This window comes from Microchirus variegatus (genome assembly GCF_963457635.1).
Source record: "Microchirus variegatus genome assembly, chromosome: 11".
Taxonomy (NCBI): domain Eukaryota; kingdom Metazoa; phylum Chordata; class Actinopteri; order Pleuronectiformes; family Soleidae; genus Microchirus; species Microchirus variegatus.
In genome coordinates, this window is record NC_139812.1 from 6,450,148 (window position 1) to 6,470,848 (window position 20,701).

A 20,701-nucleotide genomic window follows, 5' to 3' on the forward strand; every position below is an offset into this window, starting at 1 on the left:
GATGCACTCACTTGCTTTTGCGCAGGGCATGCTCCACACTGTGGCCCCGAAACTTCTTGTAGTAGTCGATGAAGGAGAAAGGCAGGTTTATATTGAGGGGGTTGGTGCGTTCGGGGGCTGCCGCTCTCTTCCGAGACTCAAACGCGATCATCAGGTCCACCCAGGCGGCCGGCCTCTTGATCTTAAATGTATCGATGAAATCCTGACCAAAGATCTTACACAGCAGCTTCTCAAATTCATAGTCGATCCCAATGGAGCCGTAGGGGCCACCTGGGAGAAGGAGGGGGTTGTGATGGAGATTAGAGATTTGACAAAGTGAGAACATTTGCAGACAGCAAAGCAAAAACTACTGGTTTGTTTACCTGAGGCCTTGTAGAGCTCCTTTAGATGTCCTTCTGGAAGACGGATCTGATGAACTGTCAGGTCCACAGTTCCTCCTCCACAGTCCACCACTACATAACGGTCACCTGCACAGAAAATATACACACAAAGACGGCGTGTGACTGTGCACTGACTTCTCATAATACATGTTATCTAATAGCATCAGTCATCACAACACTCTGAGGACGCCTCTAATATGCCTCCACGGCTCTGCTGGTTTTACACTCTCCAGGGAGGCTGGACGTGATTCTCTGGCTCCTGCTCTTTAGGAACTGTCTCTAAGAGACACAGGGAAGTGCTGACCTACATTTCTGTGGTCAGTGAATCCACATGGTGAGAGGACTGATGTGGAGAAGCATGGACGAGGGAAACATTAGAAAAAGAGGAGCTTTGTGAACATTAGGTGATACTCATCCTACAAATACAATACATAAAAATACATGTTTAAGCTACTAATGGGGACAATAGCTGAACAATTCATAGATACAATGCAACAGCAAAGGCTACGAATTATACAACTTCTGATTCTACTATTTTCTATGCAAATTAAAAAAGGTAACACATCCAGGTTAGTTCTCAAGTCGTGTTAATGCCCAATAACATTTTGAATCTATTACACAACTGAACCTTAATTTATTCAAAATGATACTGTAAATGAAATCATAATTACAGTATCTTACCTTACACTACTACTAACTACTACCACTCTATCTTCAAATTTAATCATATAAATTCATGAAATAACTTTAAATACCAACATCACTCACAGAAATAACTATTATACTTATTCTACTTGTTTTATGAGTAACAGCACATACTTTCATCAGTCTTATTTATTGATTAACAGTCAACAAGGTGACTTAGAGTTTGACTTCTCAATAGAAATTCTTACTGGGCTCATGAAGCTCCATCAGGCTGCAAACAAAGTCTTATTTGTACATGTCATGGTATGTTAAAGGGATAATTCAGGTTGTAGTACTGACACACAGTCAATGCTGCCTGATACAGGTCTGCAGGTTTCACTGCCAGCCATCTAGAACGCAGTGGTCGAATTGACTGCAATAGCAGTCAATGGCAGCCAATGAGATTTAATGAAAACATGGCTGCCACCAGAGACCCAACAAGAAATAGATTTTAGCCACTTAAACCAAGGCCAGTTTAAGTGCATATTACTTATTTTGCATTTAGACAGCGTTTTCTTGAGGGAAATGGCATGTTTGTGTTCTCTGTAAACCATCACCACTCACTCTCCAGCATCAAAGTCCATAGAGAAAATCAGTAATCTACCACTGCCTCTTTTATGAAATTATGTGATATTATGTGATTCCCGTGTTTGAAATCCTGCTTTTGGATTTACTCAAGTTCCAGACATTTACCAAACCCAGCTGCTCCTGTATCACATGCATTTATCTATGGGCTTTGGTGCAGGAGAGGTCAAACTGTCTATAAAGCAGCAAGTATTATTTTATATACGTGATTATAGACTTATGTTTTTTTCTTGGTGTCTGGGTTAGTACATCACACATCCACACAACTCTGAACTATCCCTTTAAATGTTTCTTCTCAACATAGATTCTTCACTGAAGTGATCTAAGTCTAAGTCACTGATTCATTCAGTTATTTGTTATTCGTAGATTTCAGAATAGCTCAAACCCATGGGTTCTATATATTTATACAAACCATTTGATTGAAGCTCAAAGTGAATGTGAATACACCTGGTGAAAGGATTTGACTGCTTCATTTCTAACTATGTATTAGTCAGAATGAGTTTGTCCATGCCGTAAAACCATAACATGACAGCGTGGCAGCAGGAGCAGTTACCTCTGAGGAGGAGGAGGAGAAGAAGATAAGAAGATTAAAGACTCTACCTTCTTCCAGCTCCGACCAAAGCTCTCCTACGACATTTTCCACCAAAAACGTGCGGCTCTGCCGGTTGCGCCGAACATGCTCCTTGGCTGGTTGTTAACAGAGGAAAGAATGTTGTGGTGAGTGAGCTGATGGCATGAAGCTCTGCTGTGTGGCACTGAGTGTACACTGGTGTGACAGGCAAGCAGCAGGCTCAAGCAAATGTGGTCACGATGGGATGGGAGGATGTCACGATAATGCAGACCAAATAGTTATGCAATAATTGTAAAAAGGAAAGCCTTTATCTCTTGAAAGGATTCTTAACAAAAACTGAATCACTTGAACCTTAAATGAGATCATCATATGTTATGAGGTGCCAGAATGCCGGCTTCCTCAACAAAACAAATCACCAAGACTGTATGATAGCAAGCTAGACAGCATTTTGACTCATTGTCACTTGAAATATGAATGATTTTACCCTTTCAAGCTTATCCCAACAATGGAAATTGACCACTACCAACTCTTTTTTATCATGATGCATAATAACATTGTCGTCATATCGTCCCGTCTCCAGTGTCCACAGTGAAACCATGTTTGGCTACTATAGACCTTATTATCTGCAGAAGTGAGTCGACGTCTGTTGTGGTTCTTCAAGGTGAATGTTTTTACTCCATATAACAAGAAATCATTCAAACTGAATAATTGAACAAAACCGGACATTTGAGAACATCATTGCTGGGAGGTCTGGGAAATAAAGAGATATATTTTTTGGACCAAACAATTACTCGAGACATACCATGAAAATAGTCCCTACAGCTTTATATGATTAAGTGTAGTTACTGTTCCAAATTGATAGAGTTGTGCAATAAAGCTGGATTATATATTGATTATTAATTTATTTATTTACATTTTTTAATAAATAAAACAAACATATAGCCCCCCAGCATGTGGCATCTTGGGTGCCGCAGGGTTACTCTCGGGTTGGGTCCTTGCTCTCTCCCTGCGGGCCGTGGTCTGCGGGTGGTCTGGCTTCTCTGGTAGTGGTGGGCCCCGGGTCGAGGGGTGCTGGTCCCTTTTGCTTCGGTGGTCCTTTGCTGTTCTGCCCTGGGGGCGGGATCGTGATTGTCCACAGGATGGTTGGCCCTTAGGTCTGTTCTGTTCTGCAGGGGTCATTGGATGTTCTGTTCTTCTGTGCTGCTTGGGCCTGCTGCTTGGATCAATGTGGTGGGGTCGTGGTGTCTTAGTCTCACTAATAGGTACACCAAGTGGCAGACTTACATAAAGACAGGCAGGTCCATAAATATTGGGACATGGGCACAATTCTCATCTTTTAGGCTTTATGCACCACTACAATGGATTTGAAATGAAACAAACAAGATGTGCTTTAACCCATTGACGCCGGGAAACCATTGCCACATTTCTACCATTAGAGCCGGGAGCGCAGCTGCGTAATTCTACCATTGATGCCGGGAAAGCAGATAGGTGCATTTTCAGGGGGGTATAAGGGTTCCTCGTAATGTTTCGAAATTTTTTCGAGCAAACATTTAGGACTTTGACAGTGAAGAGATTTCGGAAGGCAGTGAGTTTGAAGAGTTTCTCAGCTTCGATGACATGATTGCTGATGACTTTGAACGTGCTGAACCAATCGACCGGGATTTATGGTTAAGAAATAATTATGTTAGAAGATGATAAGGTTGACGATAACGACGATGAGTTTGAAGGTTTTGAAAATGACGGAAGACGGAAAATTACCACCGTAATCAACAGAGTGTTTCCTACCGCGCACCAGGGTAGGTGCTGTAAGCACTATCACCGTCACATGTGAAGCAGACTGTTACAGTTATTACATGCTGTTCTTGTTCTTCACACTCCATCAGGACTAAATCAAGGCACTGACACAAGTTGATATTACTTTATTTTCTTACTGTTTTTTTTATTGAAAATAGTTATTCCCTTTACCTTTACATTTTTTTTGTGACGGTGTATCTAAATAAACTCAATTTCCCAGGAAAGCCACAGGTGTAAGCTCTTAAATATTTCTGGATTGTGTTCCTATGCTACAGAGGCTGAGAAATCAAGTAGCATGTTTTTTTCCCTCTCTCTATGTGTGCGCTTGTGTACACATTATAATATCTCTCTGCGATCTCTCTCATTTCACTGAGAGTATTGTATCGTGATCACGCAATATGCTGGGGTTAGAGGTTCTGAGCTTTGGTGGTGTAAGAAATAAAGAAATGCTGAAACTCTAGAGATAACGTTGTTCCTCTCCTCTCTGAACAGTAAAGTAAATGCAGTCCTGCTGCCTTAAAGAATAAGATTGTAAGTAGCCATGGCCATTAATGGCTCATGTGTTTGTCTCCTATATGATATTTAACTGAAATGTCTTATCCAAATAACCAATGATTTATAAAAGAAAATCATGAACATTTACAGGGGTGCCCAAACTTTTGCATACCACTGTATTTCCATCATCTGTTTTTGTTGTTTCATGAAAACAAAATATACTATATATACTTAAGAGAGAAGGGTCAAAGATGGACACATATTTCTTATATCAAATCAAACTGCTTTGCCGCCGCAGACACTAATGAAATACATTGAAGTGGCTCTGTGGTGTAGTGTGGATGGATCAGTCTGTTCTTGAATGAGCTGATGATGTGCTAATAACTCTCAACTCGTTGCTAAATCATGAGCATCACAGTCAATACTTCATACACAAAGCTGTGTTATTCACACATGATTCAAGCACATCAGCACATGTGGAGCTAGTGAATAACAATTCAGCCACATAACGTTCTGAAACGTATTGTGGATTATTAAAAGAAATAACGTCCCTATATGTGGCTGAACACTAACGTTTCGTAGATTAACCACGTTAATGAAAACTCATCCATAAGGAGATAGAGCGGTGCTGGCGCCAGGTCATCATCTCAGAAAACTACTGTGTCTGTCCTGCTCTCTTTCGGCCACTGAATAATCCATCTGTTTGTTGTTTTTGTGACGTAAAGATCGCTAGCTTAAAATGCTAACGAGTCCACTCACCGAGCAGAAGGGAGATCTGTGTCTGTCTTTGTTAAGAAGTTCAGCCACAGTTCACAGTGCACACGCTCAATAACTGCTACAAAGTTCCACACACTCTCTCTCTCTCTCTGTGCGTGCATATTAATTAGCCATGCGTATTCTCCGTGACCGTCAGCTGATTGGCCGAAAAAACAACAAAAGCTCTGGAATGTGAGATCGCCACACCCAAACTAGGAATGATTCACAGCGATCAAACAATCTTAATTCAAATACAAAGTTTATGGTTTTAAGACCCACAATACTGTGATTTGAAGCATGTAGTGGCTTCTTACAAACTTCAAGTTGAACAATTTTAAAATTTTACTCGTTTTGCGCTGGGCCGACTTACGCCCTCTTTTGCCGTGGCGGGCCAGATAAGTTGAAAGAGAAGGCAGCGATAAGGAGACTTCGAGAGGATTGTTTATTTGTGATGCAGCTCCTGATATAAAATGCACAAGAATCATTGACATTTAGAAATGAGATCCCATGTCGACATCACCTTTTTTTTAACCAGTTACCGTGCAGCCCTACTCAACACCATCATGCATGTTGTGTTTAACCTAAAGAAACTACAGAGAAAGCACTATTCATCAGCTGCTGGAAGTATCAAGAATGTGTACTCAGTGAGGCGACATGCATCGTTAGAGGTCAACAAAGCGTGGTGATAGTAAAAAATTATTATGTCAGGACTTACCTTGGCTCATTGCACTCCCCGCATTTTCAGTGGGGCTGAAGCCATTCTGGGTGTTCTGTATTCCAAGGTCCACCATCTGGTGGAGGCGGAGCTTGCGGCAGTAGATTGACGCTGCCTCAGGTTCTAAGGCGATGATCAGCTGCTCTGGGTTCTCACGGGAAACCAGACCAGACTACAGAAGGGGGAGAAATCAGATATTCATTAATATTCTTTCTCTAAATGTATAATGTTGCTCCTCCAGTTTGCACAGTGTTGTGTCACGAGGGGGCAGATCTGTTAATGTTTTTTGTTGATTAGTCAGTTTTTTTAGTTGTCTTAAGTCACGTTAAAGTTCATGTCATGTTTTGGTGTTGGGTTAGGTTCACTTCCCCTTTTATTTTGGTAAACTCATCCTGTCGCGCTGGCACTGCATCCACCTTGACACACCTCCTAATTCCCTAGTGCACTACACCTGGTGATCCTTAGTAATCACACACACCTGCCCTTGATTTCCTCTCCCCTTTATAATGTCCCCACTTCCCTCAGTCAGTGTCAGTGCGTTATTAATGCTACACGAAGAAGTCATTGTGTCAAGTCTGTTCCCAAGTAACTTTGAAAGCTCAGAGCTAGATAATGTTTTTGACATGATCTCACTCTCACATCACCCTCACTATTATATTCTTTATCATTTTGGTTTGTGCTGTGCTGCTGCTCTGTGTCTTTCACTCTCTCTTTGCAGGAGGCGTGGCTCTGTCTCCAGGTCACCACGTCTCCATGAGGTCTTCTCTAAACATCTTGCCCTCTCATTACCACCTCATTGTCCCTACAACTGTGGCATTGATCTGCTTCCGGGGTCCACTCTGCCCTCAAAAAGACTGTATAACCTCTCCCACGCCGAACAAAGAAGCATGGAGGAATATATAAATCGGTTCCTGGCCGCTGGCCTCATCCGCCCATCCTCATCTACAGTCGGTGCAGGGTTTTTCTTCGTACAGAAGAAGTACGGATCCCTCAGACCCTGCATCGACTACCGGGGCCTAAATGAAATAACTGTCCGAAATCGGTACACCCTCCCTCTGCTTGATGCTGCCCTCAGCCCCCTCAGTAAGGCCCGAGTATTTTCCAAACTCGACCTCCGCAACGCTTATCACTTGGTCCGAATAAGAGAGGGAGATGAATGGAAGACACCATTCAACACCCCCCTTGGACATTTTGAATATCTTGTCATGCCCTTCGGACTAACCAATGCCCCTGCCGTCTTCCAACACCTGGTAAACGACATCCTGCGCGACATTCTGGACAGGTTCTTCGTTTTTTCGAGAGACTTTCGGAGACTGAAGATAATATATGGGGGGATAAAATAGGGGCTGGGGCGGTCCTCTCCCAACGCAGTTCCAGCGACCAGAAATTCCATCCCTGCGCCTTCTTCAGCCATCGCCTCTACCCCGCCGAAAGAAATGACGACGTGGGAAACCGTGAGCTGTTGGCTGTCGTCCTGGCCCTACAGGAATGGAGACACTGGTTGGAGGGGGCCGCCCAACCCTTCTTAGTGTGGACTGATCACAAGAACCTCTCTTACCTCAGCGGCTAAACTCTCGACCGGCGTGGTCGGCCCTGTTCCTTGGATGATTAAACTTTTCACTCACCTTTCAGCCCAGGTCCAAAAATGTTAATCCCGACACCCAATCCCGCCAGTTCTATCCAGACCCTCCTTGTTTGGAACCCGGCCCCATCTTGTCTCCCACCTGCATCGTAGGAGCAGCATCATGGCCTGTGGAGGAGAGGGTCCGAGGGGTACAGCAGACTGACCCGGGAGGTGGACCTCCAAACCGCCTGTTTGTCCCGAACTCCGTCCGTTCTGAGGTTTTACTCTGGGCACATTCTTCAAAATTCTCTGTCATCCTGGAGTCTCCCAAAGCTTCAAATTCCTCAAACAACGATTCTGGTGGCCATCCATGGCTCAGGATGCACCTTCGTCTCTGCCTGTTCCATCTGCACCCGAGGGAAATCATCAAACTCTCCTCCCGCTGGCTTGCTTAACCACCTCTCCATACCACATCGCCGTGGATTTCGTCACTGGCCTTCCCCCATCTAATAACACCACCGGTCGACAACTGTCCTCACAGTTGTCGACCGCTTCTCCAAAGCCAACCACTTCTTTCCTCTCCCAAAACTGCCCTCTGCTGCTGAGACCGGGGATCTGCTCGTGAACCTCGTGTTTCGCCTCCACAGCCTTCCCAGCGATATTGTCTCGGACAGAGGTCCAAAGTTCTCCTCCCAGGTATGGAAGGCATTCTGTTCAGCACTTGGCTGAACAGAATACGGATATCACCCTCAATCAAACGGTCAAACTGAAAGGGCAAATCAGAGCATGGAGAGCGCCCTATGATGTGTCACCGCCCGCCACCCCACCTCCTGGAGCACCTTCCTCCCCTGGGTCGAATATGCTCACAACTCCCTCACCTCTGCCTCCACCGGTGTCTCCCCCTTCATGGCGTCCCTGGGTTATCAGCCTCCCCTTTTCATTCCAGGAGGATGAGGTGGCGGTCCCATCCGTACAGGCCAATCTCCGTCGTTCAGGTCAAAAGGTCTGGCTCTCCTCCAAAGACCACCCCCTTCAGTTGGAATCCCGCAAACTAGCCCCTTAATTCATTGTTCCCTTCACAGTGGATCGAGTCATCAATCCCCCATTTGTCTGCCTAAAATTGCCACAATCTCTCAACATCCACCCCACGTTTCATGTTTCCCTCCTCAAGCCTGTGGTTGTATCCGAGCTGGTTAGGGTCACTTACCTTCTCCTTCGTCTCTTCGTCTCCTGCCTCGCGAGGAACACTGGTTGTCTCCTGTCGCTTCCTCAACTCCTGGGTCCTCACCTGCTCCATATCTACTGAGTGAGTCTGTCCCAAGACGGAACACATGCTACAAACTTTTGGCTCACGCTGAGAAGCTACTGTCCTCGCCCAGCCACATCGGTGTTTCCCCCTTAAGCCCAATTTATACTCCTGCGTAAAGTGCTCTGCGTCGACGCAGAACCTGTTGTAAAGTCTCTGCGTCGTCTCCGACTGCACGGAATATTTTTTAAGTGTCCGTCACTCCGTCAAGGGACAACGGAGACGGCAAGAGCTGCGATTTGGTCCTCAGGACAGGCCGAGCGAAGCTGCTCTGTGCCGGCTCACAGTGCGCACCGATTGTCCACAGAGGCAGAGCTGATCACCGCCAACAACGTCGCTGCCAAACTATAAATACGTCATATCTTAATACACACACCACATGTTTAGACACACCGTTACTTATCAACCGACATCAATCCCTGTAGCCAGAATCCAAAATAGATTTTTATTATTTTTTATTTTTGTGATCAGATACCGAAGAATAAAAATAAAATAGTTATTACAAGTATAACAAGTATTACAGGGCAACATTTTAGATTTTTGACTCACAAGCCTCTACAGTCGTCGTAAATATTGTCGTAAATATCACTCAGACACAGCTCACAACTCCTCAGATCAGCACAACAAGCATTTTTTCCACAGTCGCCAATAATCTGCTGTTATAGCTCGAGCGGTCTCCGTGGTGACGCAGACGGATAACGCATTACGAAGTCGGAGAAGTATAATGTGGTTACCCTCACTCACTGGTTGTTAGCACGTTTCACTTACTATTTACTGTTGTAAATAAATACTGTTTAAGTTTTACACTCTGTTGTCTGCATTTCCAATACACGCTCGATCGTTTCTCCTTAAGAGAAATCGTGACAGTTTTGTTATTTTTGTATTTTTGACCCAGTTCATCGTAAACTTGGATTGTTTTTCCATTCTTGTTTGAGGAGCAAATAAAGCCTCATCGTTGTTCATTCACCCTGATTCCTGTCTCTTGCATTTGGATCCAAGCATTGCTACACCTTCCTAACATGTTGCTATTCTTTGAGTTTAAAGTCAACATGCCGAGAATAGATTTAGAATATGGTGTCGACCTGGACTTTTTGTATAGCATGCAATCTCTGCACAGGGAGGCACATGGCTGGGGTTGGATCATTTGTCTAAATGATGGTTTTTTTTGACATAAAATCAATGAACATCAAAGCCAGAGAAGAAGTGGTGCTGGGCTGCATCATCAGAACAGATGTGGTTTGTGTCATGGCCTCTGGAGAACAAATGGATGACGTGATCAGAGGAGGAGTAGTGGTCAGAGTCCTCCCATAGCCAATCCACACTGCTTGATGCTGACTCACTGCAGGCACCCAGCTCCCCCTCTGCACCTCTGCTCACTTTCTCTCCACCTCTATGTGTTTCAATCACCTCCTCTCTGCTTTTAGCCGACACCCACCCACCAGACCCACTGCAGACAACAGCTGAAGCTCCACCCTCTGCCTCCTTGCTCTGCTTTCTCCTTTAGCTTACACACCAGTGATGTGACCAGGGTAAAAATAACTACATCACTAGAGCAGACACCAGGACTGCACTGATAATACAGCCTAATTTTTCTCTGTCCAAGTATCAGCTGAGAATATCGATGTTCATTTCATAACTGTAATCAATCATAATAACTGGATCATTTGATACCTCTCCAGCCAGCCTCGCCCTGTTTGTATACTCATCTCCTCTGGAATTAGATGGAAAGAAAAGAATTGAATCCCTTACCTACTCCACTTTCATTCTCATGTAAAAAACTGTAAAAAATATACGATCTTACCAAGATGCGTGCTACTTTATCTTGTTGTTGGACAGCTTGTTATAACAGAACACTGGTTTCTGTCACTTGATAAACCACTCATTCTCCCACAACAAATTCCATAGATAAAATCAGTGATATTAGCTCAAAGGGACATGTACCGCTACCTCATTTGGTAAGTTTGCGTCACTTGACTTAATCTGAACATAAGATTTCAAACATCAAAGTCATAAAATAACTTACACTGACAGCAGTGGATCAACAACCACTGCACTGATTTTATCTATGGACTTTGGTGTGAAAGAGTGAGCAGCATATTTAACAAATACAGACCTCATTGTCTGTCAGGGTTCATAGGTTTTTTTGACATATTGATTGGTGTTTAGAGTAGCCAAACACACACATGCGCGCACACACACCCAATGACATAGCTAAATGTGTTAGACCCTGTTGTGGAGGGCACACACCACTGTTGCCTATATCTGTAGTGTCCACTGAAGACGAAGGTGAGAGTGATGTTTCAGAGGAAAACTCCCCCTAGCACAAGATTAGTCATCAATAATTGCAAAGTGGATTTGAGGGTTTAGCAACCTTCAAAATCCAATTTGATCTACTGCTCTTTTGATATTATGAAAGCACTAAAATGTAAAAAACGAAATTTCTGAGACCATAAACCCACTGTTAAGATTATATAGCCTATATCTCTTATTTTGTCTGTTTGGAATTCTAACAAGGTTTGTTTTTCCATCCACATGTGTGTATATATATATATATATATAATATTAAATAAATGGTGGTTGGCTGTGCAACACACACACACACACACACACACACACACACACACACACAGAGACAGTGTGCAGCTGTGTCTCGAATGTCTGTCCTCTCTTTCTCCTCTGCAGACAGCCACACCCAGTGACCAGCAGCTCTAATCCCACCATAGGCTACCACAGGTGCTTTCTTATGTCCTCCATCGATTGGTGTCCTCCATTGGTGTGTGTGCAAAAACAACTTTCTAATTCTCATTTCCTCCAAAAAGACAAGACATTTCCATTGTGAAGCCACAGTGCTGAGTGAGCGTGAATATTTGACTGACCTTGTAGGCAGCTTCCCTCATGAACTGCTTGGCAGGCATTTTCCAGATAGCAGGAACTGTGATCACCCATCTCACATCGTTGTTATCAAAGTCACCACCTGTCTGATCACTCAGCTCCTGTGGGACGAGCAATCAAACACACACTGTTTGTTACAGAGACACTGGACTCACACCACCACCACGGTCTGTGTGGGTTTTTAAATCAAGGTGACCATGGGCTTTTTCTGCAATTCCACAAAGTACAATGTTGAATCTGTGTAATTACATACAGTAGCTTTATGCTTGTGCCTGGGAATAGACTATTATTCTACAGAATGTCATAGTTTATCAATTAAAAGTGTAATAAAACAAAGAAGGTGTTTGTTACCTTTAGTGCTTGCTCCTTAAAGAAGGCCAGTGCATATGCAAAGATATCCAGAGCTTTCACTCGCTTCCCATTAGCTGCGTGAAGGTCTGTGTCAATGGACAGATTCTGGTTGCAGAGAGGATATTACAGTCAGTTGGATAAAAGCATTATACCATTACTGTATACTATAGACTATTGTTACTATTGTATTGTGTTCAACACAAGCCACTCCCACTCCCACTAAAATGGTGAAGCTGTATTTTGCTGAGGGAATAGAAGATAAAATAGAAAACAGGATCAGGGTTTGTTGCCTTATACAGGAGCAGTCTATGACTCTCATTCTAGGCTTCTCCACATCCATTATACTAGTGCTGTAACTGTAACTGTTGAACACATCCATATGGCTCCACATAGCCAGCATGTCCATGTGAGCCGCATAAGGGTTATAGCTGGGATGTTTCCCAAGTAGGTTTGTCCATAGTTTCCATTAGGGATGGGGAGAAACATTGATTATTAAATGGATTCACAAATTCTGATTATTTTAAAGGCTGAATATCGTAAAATAGAAAATATCTAAAGTGACACTTTACGGGGAGCACATAACAAGGAAGCATGGAGCCGAGTTACAGCGGTGATATTTCTCTGACACTCAACAAGAATCCAAAACTGTTGTCAACGAATGGTAAGTCACTACAACTGTGCATTTTATCACTCATGAATGGAGGCTAATGTCACATGTGCTCCAAACATTAGCACCCATCTGAATTGTAATTGTAAAGTTTCCGACCTGGAGTTCCACGTTAGCCCCACCCACTTAATACCCTTTCCAGGCTACCACCATGGGCTTTAAGTGGGAAAATGATGCTGGTCTGGTATGGTTTTAGTAACATGGACGTGGTCACCATGGAAACAACATAGACATGCTGGCTGGACATGAAATGTATTCATGTTCTGAGCATATATGCCAAATATGACTTCAAGTCAAATACACTGTACATGTTGGTATTATTATTTAAATACCGGTTATGGTCAGATGAACAATAGTTACTTGGTCAGCAAAACAAATGAACTATCTACTATGATGTGCTGCCATGAGTCTAATGAAACGATGTATACTGCTGTGATCATATTCTGCAGTGAATTATGGGAAGTATAGGACAGTGAGCCAACAGCTGGCATCCCAAATAACAAGACACAGCAAAGAGCTGCAATATTATCTCAGAGTGACCACGCTGCAACACAATATTCACATCACAGCTGAGGTGAGACTGTGACATGATCAGTTCAGCATCATCAATCATGTCACTTGCTTGGCAGCAGCAGGAGCAGCAGCAGCTCAAGATCAGTGGATGTCTGTGTCCTTACTGCAGTGGTATGGAGCTTCATTTTGAATTTTTCCAGGTAGAGCCAGTGTTTGGACTCGCTAGGGTCAAGATCATGGTAGAAGTCACGAGCTGCATAGCCAAAACTGTGGAACTTCCTGTCTGGAGTCAGCAGAATCGTGGTTGGGGTCTTCTGATTGGACACACCAGGGTCTCCACCCTCCCAGCGCCTAAAGGAAGGCAAATCAGTCATCAATACATAATTAACTCATTGGCTGCTGCCATTTTCAGTGCAGAACTGCTAAATGTTTTACGTTGATTTTCCAAGACTCACAAAACAGTGTGTTCTATGACTATGTACACCGAAACATCAAAAGAAAGAGTAGACTCTCTTCTTTCATCAGACGTCATCGGCAATGAAAAGCTGAATTTTAATTGACGTCCATAGGCGTCATTGCCAGTCAAAGAGTTAAAGGATTGATTCACTGCTGGAAAGACAAATGTTTATTAAAAATCTATGTAGTAGAAATGTAAAATAATATTTGAAGCAAGTGCCTTCTTGGCCGAGAAAGGCAGAAAAATGTAGATCAATGACAACAAATCCCAGAATGCTCTGCACTCGCTGCCCTGCGAGGCGGAGCCATAGGCCACACCCCTCTTCTTACAGAGTGAAGCAGACAGTGTTAGTTGTGTAAACACATTTATACTTGTGAGGAATTAGTTGGCGAATACATTACGGACCCGTAAGTTACTCAGTTTTTGTCTATGGTGCTAAATTGTACCGGGATGTGCAGTAAAAACAAGGAAAGGACAAGCAAGTTCCCATGATTGGTGGTCAGAGATTCAGAGCAGTGCAAGCCTGATGCCGGAAGGCTAAGCTAAGCTATGCTAAGCGTGTTTGGAGTTTTGGAGAAGACACTGAAGACAAAAGCTGGAAACTCAGAGGGTTCACGTTCTCCATTTCCAACAGGAATACATCACTGAGAGGTAAGCCTGATGTTAATACTCTATTTCTGCTCATAGTATACCATGTGATATAGTTGTCTGCAGTAAAGCCACAACGTTGTCAAAGTAGCGTTTGATACTCAATTACGAATATGTTATATACGTATATATAAGTAAACTGTTAGCAAAGTAAAGCCGCCTTGCGTTCGCTTGAGAATAATGTCAGTGTTATTCAAATGTTTTATTGTTATTCATGTTTGTTCAAAAAGTCACAATGTTTTCACATCACCATCATTTTCATCTAATGTTATTCATAGCCTATATAGACACATTAAAATGTTCACAGCTAACCCAGATGGCATATTTTGCTGACAGGTTATTGTTTACAAAGTCAAATTTTGTTCATATTTCATGTGTAATTGTATTCCTTGTGCACAGAAGCACAATCACGTAAATCGCCTAATTTCACATCAGTAATAGGCACGTGACAAAAAAAGAAGGAAGATTTTGATCTTGACTTGGGAAACTGAGGGAGGGAAGCTATTCTAGTAATGCAAAGCTAACTCAGTGAAGTATTCCTTTTATCAATCTGTCTTGTGTTACTTTTAACAGGTTATTAAATTTTTCCCACGCGTACCAACAATTTTGGACTTTTCCTCAGTTTGTGCATTTATGCGCTACAGTACATACATACAAAATGTCAGTTCATGCTCTTTCAACATCTTAACTTAAATCACTGTATTCCCTGAGAAGAGCCATCTAAGTTGCATTTCTAGGCTAATTGAGCTACTACATTATTTCTAGACAAAAGGAGGGCAGCTATTATTAGCGGTGTCTCTGCTCCTTCCTTGAGACACATGAGTTTATATAAGGTTATATTACTGAAGCCAATGAAATGTACAAGTTATGACATTTGTACTGTCCTATAACAATGACCTTTATTTTTAACAGTAATCTTTATCTAACCTTTTTCTTTCAAACTATCACAATGAAATAAGTAATTAAAGGTCCAATCGAAGAATTATTTTCAATTAAAAATTGAAAGGTAAAATAATTGTAGTTATTTTTATCAGTGTACAATCACTTGATTTTAAGAATTGCTGTTTTTCAGTAACCCAGAATGATCTTATATAGAGGCAGCCATTATGGACCACAGTTTGTTGTTATGTACAACAAATTATTTAACGGCCAAAAGAGAGCAGGACATGAGAGTAATTGGACACCTTGAGGCGAACAGCCGTACAGTAGTTACTTCTGAGATGATGACATGACGCCAGCCATGAGAAGAAAGCACCCTAACCTCTTATTAACCTCCTATCTCGTGAGTTTTGATGCTAATGATTTAGCAACTGGCTGAGAGTTAGCACATCATCATCATTCAGCTCATTCAACAACTCCTCCATACTGTAAATTAAAGAGAGACACATTCAAATATCAGATATCGAATATCTGTAACATTATTACTTTTACTTTTTTTTATAACACAATTTTGATGTTATATCTGACTTTATAAATGCCTCTTTTCTATGCTTTTTAATGTTTCATGTAAAGCACTTTGAATTACCTTGTTGTTGAAATGTGCTACACAAATAAACTTGCCTTGCCTTGCCTTACTTTTATCTGAGATGACCCACCTCATGGTATGAATGCACTCTGGCTCCTTGGTGAAGGCGTAGGCGTAGCCACTGGACGTGGTGCCAAAGTCAATGGCCACCACCACCACAAAAGACTGCTGCGTCTGCACTTGGTCTGTGTCATTCTGATGGGCAGGGAGAAGACATACATACACGCTAGTATTATTATTATGGTTTGTACAGCAACATAAATTAGAATGTTCTGAAATATGATATATGAAATCTGAAATATGAAAAATGAGTCTAAGTGCTAATTTATGTGTTGCTGCAATTACTCACTCTGGTCCTTCCAATAATTTTTATAAGGGTTGGATAATAATAAAACAATTCAATAATAATGTATATCGTGATATTATTTACTTAAATATCATGATAAGAAAGGTTTAATGTCTATGCACTATGCAAACACACTTTCAGTCCATTAAGTCGTTATGGTTCCACAATGAAATGGTTTCTCGGAGAAACATGAGTCCAACAAATGATACACGAGAACTTTAGGTTAAGGAATTGACCCCAGTTCTCTGAAACATGAGCGTGGTAGTGAGGTACTGAAATTAATGTTGAGAGAGAGCAGTTGCAATCGCTCGATTCATTAGTTTGAGTGAAAAAAATAAATTAAAAAAACAGTTCCTGTAATTTTTCAGCTTCTTAACTCATTCGTTGCATGCCATTTTTCAGAGCAGAGTCCCATCTTTCGAGACTCACAGAATATTGTGTTCTATGACTATGTAAACAGTGAAACTACCAAAAGAAAGAATAGACTTTCTAATTTCAACTGGTGAAAAAGTTTCTACCCTTTTCCGTTCTTTAGTAATCGGGATGAGAAAATAGGCTGATTTAACCAAAAACACAGTTTCTGACCAAAAAACTGAGAAAACATGAAAAATGCGACTTCTCTTCGCTTTGCTCTGCTTCTTTTTTGAACCGAATGGTTCCGTAAACTCCCTCCTTTCATGTTCGCCATGATCCCCCTCATCCCTGAAACATCCCTCCTCACTGGTCTTCTTCTCATAATCTATACTGATCCAAAAAGAGCAGTGCTGCCACCTACAGGGTCAATTCCTCATTACACTTAGTTTACAGGTTTGATATTGAAGGACAAGCTCCGCTAGAGTGTTGATTGCCTATTCTTTAGTAATCGGCAAAGAACATCTATTGCAGTGAATTGGTAAAATGTGAATATTTTCTAGTTTCTGTGATTTTTCAGCTTCTTGAATGTGAATATTTTCTAGTTTCTGTGATTTTTCAGCTTCTTAAATGTGAATATTTTCTAGATTCTGTCATGTAACAGCTTCTTAAATGTGAATATTTTCTAGTTTCTGTGATTTTACAGCTGATTTTACCCTTCAAACTGAATCATTTTGGTTTGTGGACAAAAACAAGGCATTCCAGGTTTAACAAGCACTGATAAACATTTTCTGAACCAAATTAATGAATCAATTATAAAAAAAAGTGTTAGTTGCAGCCCCAGAGCTAACTTCAAATGTATATTTTTTTCTGTCATGTACTCCATTCTTTCATTATTTCATTGACTGCTCTGTTCTCGTGAGACAGTCAGATGACAAAATAAGGTCAGGGAAACGACGAACATGTGTGTGTGTGTGTGTGTAAGACAGATGAGTTACCTGAGTGTGTGAGGGAGACAGTGGAGTGATCCCAGGGTCCCCCATGCTCTTTGCTGGAGAAGGATTAGCCATGGCATCTACAAAGAAATACAAAGATATTCATTTCAGTCACAATCACACAACACTTATTTTAGTATGCTTTATCCTATGGCCTCAAATGAAATAAAAAACATAGTTAGGGACTTAAGTGATGCTCACAAATGAATCCAAACTTTGTCTTGTACGTTAACCTGCATAAACAAGGATACTAAAACTAATTCAAGAATGTACATTTACCTTTGATGTTTGTCATAATGTGTGCACCCTCTAGGTTGAGAGGGCACTAACCTACAGTATATATAGGAGGCATTGGCACAAAGGGTGAAGACTGTCATTGACCTCAGCTCCCTTTCTGTCTGAACATTTTTGTTTATATAAAAATAAAACAGAACATATAAACATCGATCTTGGCGTTATGGTGAAAACAACTACAACAACAAAGGAACTAAAGGGGAAACCTCATTCATTCATTTTACATTTTGCTCGATTAATGGAGAAAATAATCAACAGATGAATTGGTTATCAAAATAATTGTTGGTTGCAGCTCTGGTTGCTATCAAACCTGGCTAGTTCAGAAACTATTGTGAAGAGCTGGTAGATGGTTGAGCTGTAGGTGACTACAGAGGTCCTTCACCTGAACTTTATTTACTGGAACATTCCAGAGAAAAGCTGCTTCCTCTCCTGGTCAGAGCTGCAGACTGAGGAGCAGAACATGTCTGTTGCACCTGTCTTTAAACACAATCACTCTTCAGTTGAATTGGAGATTATCTCTCCATTTGCTCCCATCATTTTCATTAGTCTGGCTTAATAGCGTTCACAGAAAGCATTCTTTGAATCCACACAATAACAACACTCCCTCGACGTACTGTAAGTGTCTGGCAGAATTGTCTCGCAGCGGGACATTGTGGTATCCGTCCCCTTTCCCCACCTCACTCATCCTTTATTCTTGTCCACCCCTACGGAGTGGATGAGTGGTCTGAAGACCCATAATACACTCTTCCAGGCAATTACGGTGCAGAATTACAGACCACCTGTGGCTAGGCTCCATCTAGCCACCGCCCCAGCCTGGCTTTCCTTGGCCCCAGCAGCTCAATCCCAAAATCACCTTTCCAACCTGAACTTTTTTATTCCCCATGATTGCCATAAAAATTCAATCATGACAAGTAAAGTGATTGCTCTTGTGGTAGATGATATATAAATTGTGGTGTTGCTGTGGTTTGCCTGAGAGATTTGCTGTTATTGTGCTTGCTCACTTTGTTTACCTCCATGATTCTAAACAAGAAATAATAATCACATGGTCATGCATTAATAAAGCTTATTATTGTCGGTGTTATTGTGACACAGGCAGTTTGATCTTTGTCTCACTACCACCATGAATGAACAGCTGGCTGTGATACGAGCGCCCAGGGCATCTGCAAAATAGAACATCATGCTTATTTATTTATTTAAAATATATTTTTTTTACAAACCACAGATTTTTCTAAACCAGGGAACAAGGGCGCTGCGCCCCCATTTAATCGCCCTCTTGTCCAGGTGCCCCTTGAACCCCAAGTCACACCATCAAATATGTCATTATTACGGTTATATTATTCTTGTCCATAAATATGTTATATTTAGGGATGCACTGAAAATTCAGCGGCCGAAAAGTCACCACCAATAAAACAGTTCCAACAAGATGACAGTACACTGTGGAACAGCACATATTAAATGCTGGAAAGTCTCTTCACGCAAAAGTGGCTGCACAGAGACGGTGCACAGAAAAAAAGGCCCGTCTGCACCAGATGAGGGACACGCTCTATAGCAGGGGTGTCAAACTCATTTGAGGGCCACATCAGCATAATAGTTAATCTTGGGCCAGATGTAACTGTCATACAGAATAAATGTAACTAAATGTAACCAAATATTATGTAAAAAAAAAAGTTAACTACCCCGTAACATATTGCTAAATAACTTTCTGTATTTATTACTTATTCAAATTACACATATATTATGCATTATAGATGTAACCCGGTCTGCGATGGTGTTTCTTGACAAACTAACAGTTTTAAAAGTCTGTATCTGGTCGGGGCAGACCTGCTCACACTCCTTCAGCATGCACTGCTTCAAAAACACACCCTCAGAAGACTTTGACTTTAAAGACTTTGAAACACGGGCCAAATCTTCAGGCACAATAAAGCTAGCTTTCACTGCCACATCGTTATTGGTTGTGGCTTTTGTGAACACTTTCTGCTGCGATCACAGTCTCAATCTCAATTTCACTCGTTGCATGATGCATATACAATGATACACTGCGATCTGGTGGCGGAAAATGTAGTTTATGGTCAACCCACGCCTTAAAGCAGCATAGATCTATTTTAACACAGATTTTTAAGACAAATTAATCACTCGCGGGCCACATAAAATGACATGGTGGGCCACATCTGGCCCCCCAATGAGGTTCTCATGGTCTGCTTTGAGTCTACTGTGTGGTAAGAACTCTGTGAGGGACATGGGGAGGACATGGACAGTCTCACATATACAATAACAGACTACATCAACTTCTGTGTACCCACCAGGACGGTACAGTTTTTCTCTAACAACAAACCCAGGATTAATCCCAACATAAAGGCTCTCCTTAAGGAGAAAAAGAGAGTTCTTAGGTCAGGAAACAAGGATGAGCTAAAGACAGAGGGAGCTCAGGGAGGGGAAGGACAGCTACAGGAGGATGGAGGATCAGCTGCAGCAGAATAATGTCAGTGGAGTCTGGAGAGACCTGAAAACCATCTCTGGCCACAAGAAGCCAGACTTCCAGGCTGTAGGGGACCAGAGGTGGGCTTGATCAGATCTCCCACCCCTCCCCCGACAGCCTGCTGCAACCCCTTTCATCTGCATCTCCAGTACACTGCCTCAATCTCCAACACCCTCCCTACAGTTCCCAGCTCACCTCCCACAAGCTCAACTCCTTTCATCGCAGAACCTCCCAGCTCCACTCTGTCCTTCACACCTAACCAGGTGAGAAAAGAGCTCAAGAAGTTCAAGACAAAGAAGGCTGTAGGTCCTGACGTCATCATCTCCTTGTATCACA

General features: G+C 42.1%; 1 protein-coding gene across 1 annotated transcript in view; it reads right to left on the reverse strand.

Moving 5' to 3' along the window:
- hspa12a (heat shock protein 12A) overlaps window positions 1-20,701 on the reverse strand; it is a 57,638-nt gene that overhangs the window by 5,066 nt on the left and 31,871 nt on the right. Inside the window, exons 2-10 of the mRNA XM_083897347.1 lie at window positions 17,599-17,675; window positions 15,974-16,098; window positions 13,438-13,624; window positions 12,094-12,198; window positions 11,727-11,843; window positions 5,981-6,152; window positions 2,250-2,336; window positions 363-467; window positions 12-270 (exon numbers count right to left, since the gene is read on the reverse strand). Coding sequence (XP_083753473.1) covers window positions 12-270; window positions 363-467; window positions 2,250-2,336; window positions 5,981-6,152; window positions 11,727-11,843; window positions 12,094-12,198; window positions 13,438-13,624; window positions 15,974-16,098; window positions 17,599-17,675 — 1,234 coding nt within the window. The remainder of the gene's footprint in view (window positions 1-11; window positions 271-362; window positions 468-2,249; window positions 2,337-5,980; window positions 6,153-11,726; window positions 11,844-12,093; window positions 12,199-13,437; window positions 13,625-15,973; window positions 16,099-17,598; window positions 17,676-20,701) is intronic.